The 5925-nt window shown below is 56.1% G+C and overlaps 1 protein-coding gene across 1 annotated transcript; it reads right to left on the bottom strand.

Moving 5' to 3' along the window:
* Positions 1-4694: 4694 nt before the first annotated feature.
* Positions 4695-5462, bottom strand: LOC135330428 (olfactory receptor 14C36-like). Its single transcript, XM_064524074.1, has one exon. The coding sequence runs from the start codon at positions 5460-5462 to the stop codon at positions 4695-4697; it is 768 nt and encodes a 255-aa protein (XP_064380144.1).
* Between the last annotated feature and the right edge of the window lie 463 nt (positions 5463-5925).

Raw genomic sequence — 5925 nt, 5'->3', positions numbered from 1 at the left:
CCTCCAGCAGTGAACGCCCTCATCTACAGCATGAGGAACAAGGAGCTCAAGGAGGCACTGAGGAAACTGATTCAACTGGTACTAGTTCAGTAGCAATAACCTGCCCATCCCTCTTTGTAAGTGACTTGAATTCATCTCAGACAGCTCTTGTGCTTTGGGCATTCTCCCTGTGATAATCATGTTTGTACAGAAATGTTTGAATTCATCCCACTTCTCCAGAGGCACAAACCCTGTCTGCCTAAGCCAGAGGCCTTCTGTAAATGTGTCTATCACTGTGTCAGAGCTGGCCTCTCTCTAGTAAAAGGGGATTTCCTCAGTGCTGTGCTTGGTTTCTTCTTCCAAAGCTGGAGACAAGAATTCACTCAAGGACTTTCACCCTGAAAGAGACTGTTGCTTTTGTGGGGCTCTCCATGGGCTCAAGATGATGAGCTCATGGGGTGATGTGTTAGGGAATGAGGGCTGGATTCAGCTCTGACTTGTGGGTGCCCAGTCCTCCTGGGGATGCTGAATCCTCAAAGAGTATCTGCCTGGGACTGTCTGCCCTATGATAGGGCTGGTGACAGATGTCCACAGTGGGGACCCTGCAGGCAGAGGGAAGGGAGCCTGGACAGTGGTTCATGTCACCTTCATTGAAAAACCCTGGGCTGGATCTCAGGACACACCTGGACACAGCCTGAGCCATTTGAAATGCCCTGTGATTGCTCAGAGCATCATCCACAGCCACAGACCCCTTGGTAGGGAGTTGGCAGGTGCAATGACACCCATCCAGCTTGGTCTGATTCCCACCCCAACCACTATGGCCAGTGTGGAATCACCCCATGGCCCTGGGGCACCACAGCCTGCTCGCTGAGCAGAGCAGCACCAGACTGGGGCTCTGCAGTTAACACAGGGAAGGGAACACAGAGGAACAGCCGGGCATGCCAACACCAATGCACTCACTTGGGGAAAGGCTCTCTGGGGAGTAGGGACATCCCTGGGAAAGAGGAAAGAAGCAATTGTGCACTTGGAAGGAGGAATTATTGAGAAAGTGTTATCTGTTTCTCTGCATGTGAACTAAGGGCAGGCTGCCGTGTCCCTGGGGCAGCAGGAGCTGCTGGAGGGGCTGCAGGGCCAGGACTCTCATGCCATCCTGGAGAGAGAGGCTAGCACGAGGGGCTGCAGACAGTCTGGGGGCAGGGAGTCTCCTGGACACAAGAAAAGGGACACTGAGTGTCACTGTCCTGTGTCCTTGTGCCACTGGGGCCAGTCCCAGCTTGGAGGCTGATGGGGCGGTTACACACATCCCTGCACTCCACAGCTGTTGTGCCCACAGCGGGACCTGGGTTGTGGTGTGAGTGCCCAGAGCTCTGCACCCTGCGGTGGGCACTGCTGCGGGGCCACCCCAGCCTGGGCAGCTGTGCTGCACTGGGCTGGAGAGAGGACAGGGGAGGTGGGGAGAGTCAGGAGGGGGCTATTCCAAGCTGGAAAGGGCCCAGGAGAGGAGAACGCCAATGTCAGCTGAGCTGTGTGAACAGGCAGGGTGAGGACATACACCGGTGGGTTTGTGGTGCAGAGCCAGGTCTCATGGAGGGGAACGAAGGCATGTGAGTCGCAGAAGAGAGGAGACCAGTCTGTGCCCTTGGTTGTGTGGATCGACCGGGAAAGTGTCCCAGGACTTTCTTCACAGACCAGCTTCTCACATTGGCTGTTTCCAGCCACCCCAGGCTGCGCACCCCAGGTTTACAGTGAGTTTTGCTGTATGGCCAGCTCTGTCCTGCTGGGCTCAGTGCCTGTATTGAGGAGAACAGCCAGCCCGGCCTGACCTCTCTCCAGGCTCAGACCCCGGAGGATGGCAGTGTGCTCACCCCTGCCTGGGACACGGATGGAGCTGGGCAGGTGCCAGGTGCTGGAGGAGGCTGCCAAAGCAGAAGGGCTGTGGAGGGATGGGGCACCAAGGGTTGTCATGGGGACCGTGGGAGGAGGGACATTTCCCCACCCCAGAATGCACCTTGTCCTATACGGTGCCTGCCCAGTGGGTTTGGGGGACCATACGTGGGGCAGGAAGGCTGGGTGGGCACAGGGACAGGACACAGATGGGAGCTACAATGCTCCTCACCACTGCACTGCAAAAGAGAACCTCCCAGGGGAGCTCTCCCAGCCCTGCCCAAGGAGCTCTTGTCCCTGCACCAGCCATGGCAGAGGAGAGGCCGAGGACCAGGAGGTCCCTCAGGCAAAGCTGTGCCAGCCGCGGGGAGCTGCCCTGAGACATTCATGGGCTTCCAGTGTAGAGTGAGCTGCCAGTGCTTCCAGAGCAGAGGCTGAGGAGCAAGAATTCTTGGAGTCACAGAGGAGATTTGGTGGGAAGGGACCTCTAGAGGTCTCCAGTCCTACCTCCCATGCAAAGCAGGGCCAGTTGGAGCCTTGTAGTCTTGTCTGTGCATTGCAGGACTGTGCCTGACCCCGGTTACCATTCCCAAACCTGCTCTGCTCCTCTTGTCTGGGCACTGTGGGACAGGACCTCCTGTTGGTGGGTCCCTGCCTGCCTGCCTGCCTTGCCAGCACCTTCAGCTCCTGGCTGCACTTTCCACATGGAGGGAGCACCCTGCTCTGGCTGCTCCCAACAACATACTCTTCGTAGCAAGAAGCCCATCACACATGGCTCATAAACAGCAAAGCTGTGACACAGAAAAACCTGCTCTCCCAACTATGCATCACAAAATCAGACCCAAGTCACTGCCCTTGCTTTTTCATCCAGCTAAAACTCTGCATGCAGCATTACCTGAGTAGGGGCCCCGATCCTGAAGCTCTCCTCACACCTTTGAATTGGCTGTCAGGCAAGAGTTGCTGTTGTGGTTATATGGTCACCTTTTGTACCTGCAGCCTTCTCTGGGATCTCCTCAAGTCATAGCTTCCCTTGAGAAGGCTTTCCTGACATTAGTGAAGGGGCAGGTCTGAGCTAGAGACAAAGAGTCAGGTCAGCAGGATGGGGACAGAGTCAGGTCAGCACCTGAGAAGCACAGGGCCAGGGCCAGGCATGTCCACAGCGTAACTCAGGCCAGGCCCAAGGACAAGGGCAGCAGCACCCCGGCAAGGGGGACAAGGCTCCCAGTGAGGCTGGTAACTCTCTGTCTCCCCTGCTCATGTGCCCAGCAGATCCCCCTCCCTGTCTGCCTGCAGCCCCTCCAGGCCCACCCCACTGCCCAGCACAGCACGAGAGCCCTGGCCCTGCAGCCCCTCCAGCAGCTCCTGCTGCCCCAGGGACAGAGCCGCCTGCCCTGAGCTGGGGCACAGAGAAACCTGGTTCTCCTTCTCATTTTCTATCTCTGAACGCTGCCTTGCTTTTCTCCCGGGACATCCCCCCTCCCCAGAGAGCCTTTCCCCAGGTCAGTGTGTCCATGCTGGCCTGGCCACTCCTGCACCCCTGGCCCGTGCTCCCCACAGGGCACCTGGCTGGTGGTGCTGCTCTGCAGTGCAAGCAGCTGTGAGGCTACGTGGTCATCCCACACTGGCTGTGCTGTGCTGCTTGGGGTGGGAAGCAGACCCAGCTGGGCAGGGAGCAGTGATATTGCTGGCACGTGTCTGTGCTCATGGATGGTGCTCAGCGTGACCCCAGGGCATTTGCAAAGGCAGGAGATGTGCTTGGGGGTGCACTAGCTCCAGCCTGTGGTGTTTCACTGGGGGTGCAGGAATCACTCCCCAGGGCCCCTTCCCTGGGCCGCCGGGGTCCCCACTGCCTCTCCTGCAATTGCAGAGCCCTCGTTTCCCCATGCATCCCTGGATTTAGTGCTTTACCTGCTGGTTACCCCACTGTGGCCAGACTTCAGGCATGTCACAGGGGAGATGCTCTTTCATTACAGAAATCTTATTCTGGAGGCCAGGTCTGGCATAAGGGTGCCCATTGCCTGGTCCTCCCTGTACTTAAAGGACACATGCACATGGATACACAGCCCTACCACCACCAGGTTATGAGAACTCCTGGGCCATATATCCACATGAGAGCACAGCAGGACAGTGTGGAAATGAGGAGAAGAAACCTTGAAAATAGAAAGTCCTGCTGCTGCGTCAATGTCTCTCCAGGAAAGCTGCAGCCCTCACACAAAGGCTACAGTGGGGCAATGCCTGCTGTGGCAGAGGGCGAAGGTACTGAGGAATGGAAGGTCTGTCACCAGAAGCTGTTGCCTGACTCTCCTCCCCTCCACTCCTGCTCTGCTTTGAGTGTTGGAGGTCTGTAGAGGGAAGGGACCAGCCCACAGTGACACCTGGCTGTCACCCTGGCAGGAGAGGGTTGTGTGATCACACCCTGATGGTGCCCAGGGAAGCTGAGCTCTCCTAATGGACATGGGAGCCATGGTCTCCCCTGCCTGTACTCATCTGAGCCTGACTCTGTGCCCCTGAGCTCCCTTGGGTGTCAGTACCAAAAGAGAGACTGCAAAGGGAAACTCTCCTCATTGCATGGGGGGCATCCGAAGGAGCTCAGATTAGCAGGCTCTGAGGTTCCCCCATCTCTGCTGATGAAGGGGGAAGCCTGGCTTCCTGCTCCAACACGGTTTCTGGGTCAGATTCGGGAGAGGGATTACTGAGGAGGAGCAGGAAGAACCCAACTGTTTTCCTTTCAAAATGAGTATAATATAGAAAAATAAGACAAAAAGAAATGAACAATTCACAGCCTTGACCAAAAATATCCTGAGCATGATGAGATGATGCACATGGGATGGTTACTGGTGCTGACATTGTACCAGCTGAATCAGTTTCCTCAGTGCCTCCTTGAGCTCCTTGTTCCTCATGCTGTAGATGAGGGGGTTCACTGCTGGAGGCACCATCGAATACAGGACAGTCACCACCAGATCCAGGGATGGGGAGGAGATGGAGGGGGGCTTCAGGTAGGCAAACGTGAGAGTGCTGACAAACAGGGAGATCACAGCCAGGTGCGGGAGGCACATGGAAAAGGCTTTGTGCCAGCCCTGTTCAGAGGGGATCCTCAGCACAGCAGTGAAGATCTGCACGTATGACAGCACAATGAAAATGAAACACCCAAAGACTAAAAAGATACTGACTACAAGAAGGGCAACCTCCCTGAGGTAGGAGTCTGCACAGGAGAGCTTGAGGATCTGGGGGATTTCACAGAAGAACTGGTCCACTCTGTTGCCTTGGCAGAGTGGTATTGAAAAGGTGTTCCCAGTGTGTAGCACAGCATAGAGAAAACCACTGGCCCAGGCAGCTGCTGCCATTCTGACACAAGCTCTGCTGCCCATGATGGTCCTGTAGTGCAGGGGTTTGCAGATGGCAACAAAGCGGTCGTAGGCCATGACTGTGAGAAGAAAATACTCTGCCGCAAACAAGAACACAACCAGGAAGACCTGGGCAGCACATCCTGAGTAGGAAATGGCCCTGGTGTCCCACAGAGAATTGGCCATGGCTTTGGGGACAGTGGTGGAGATGGTGCCTAGGTCTAGAACAGAGAGACTGAGGAGGAAGAAGTACATGGAGGTGTGGAGATGGTGATTGCAGGCTACAGCTGTGATGATGAGGCCATTGCCCAGGAGGGCAGCCAGGTAGATGCCCAGGAAGAGCGAGAAGTGCAGGAGCTGCAGCTCCCTACTGTCCGCAAATGCCAGGAGAAGGAACTCGTTGAAGGAGCTGCTGTTGGACATTTGCTCCTTTAGGGCACAAGGGGATTTTCTAAGGAAGAAGAGACATTGACAAGTTAGGACAGACTTCTCTGAGCAAAGCTTTGTGCTAAAACCCTCCCAAACACACACACACATTACCTCTCTCCATCTCAGCAGCACCGTCCTTGAGCTCCATGGCTTGAGCTCGGGTTTGTGCTGGCTGAATTTGCCGTGAGGAGCGGGGGCCTCTGCCTGTGGGCTCCAGAGGAGTCAGACTTGACCTACAGCACTGCCTACATGGGAACAGGGGTGACTAAGATTCACATTCCCAGTTCCG

This window comes from Dromaius novaehollandiae, chromosome 21 (genome assembly GCF_036370855.1).
Source record: "Dromaius novaehollandiae isolate bDroNov1 chromosome 21, bDroNov1.hap1, whole genome shotgun sequence".
Lineage (NCBI taxonomy): Eukaryota > Metazoa > Chordata > Aves > Casuariiformes > Dromaiidae > Dromaius > Dromaius novaehollandiae.
Note: the sequence above shows the minus strand (reverse complement) of the source record. Positions and strands in the feature narration are given on the sequence as shown.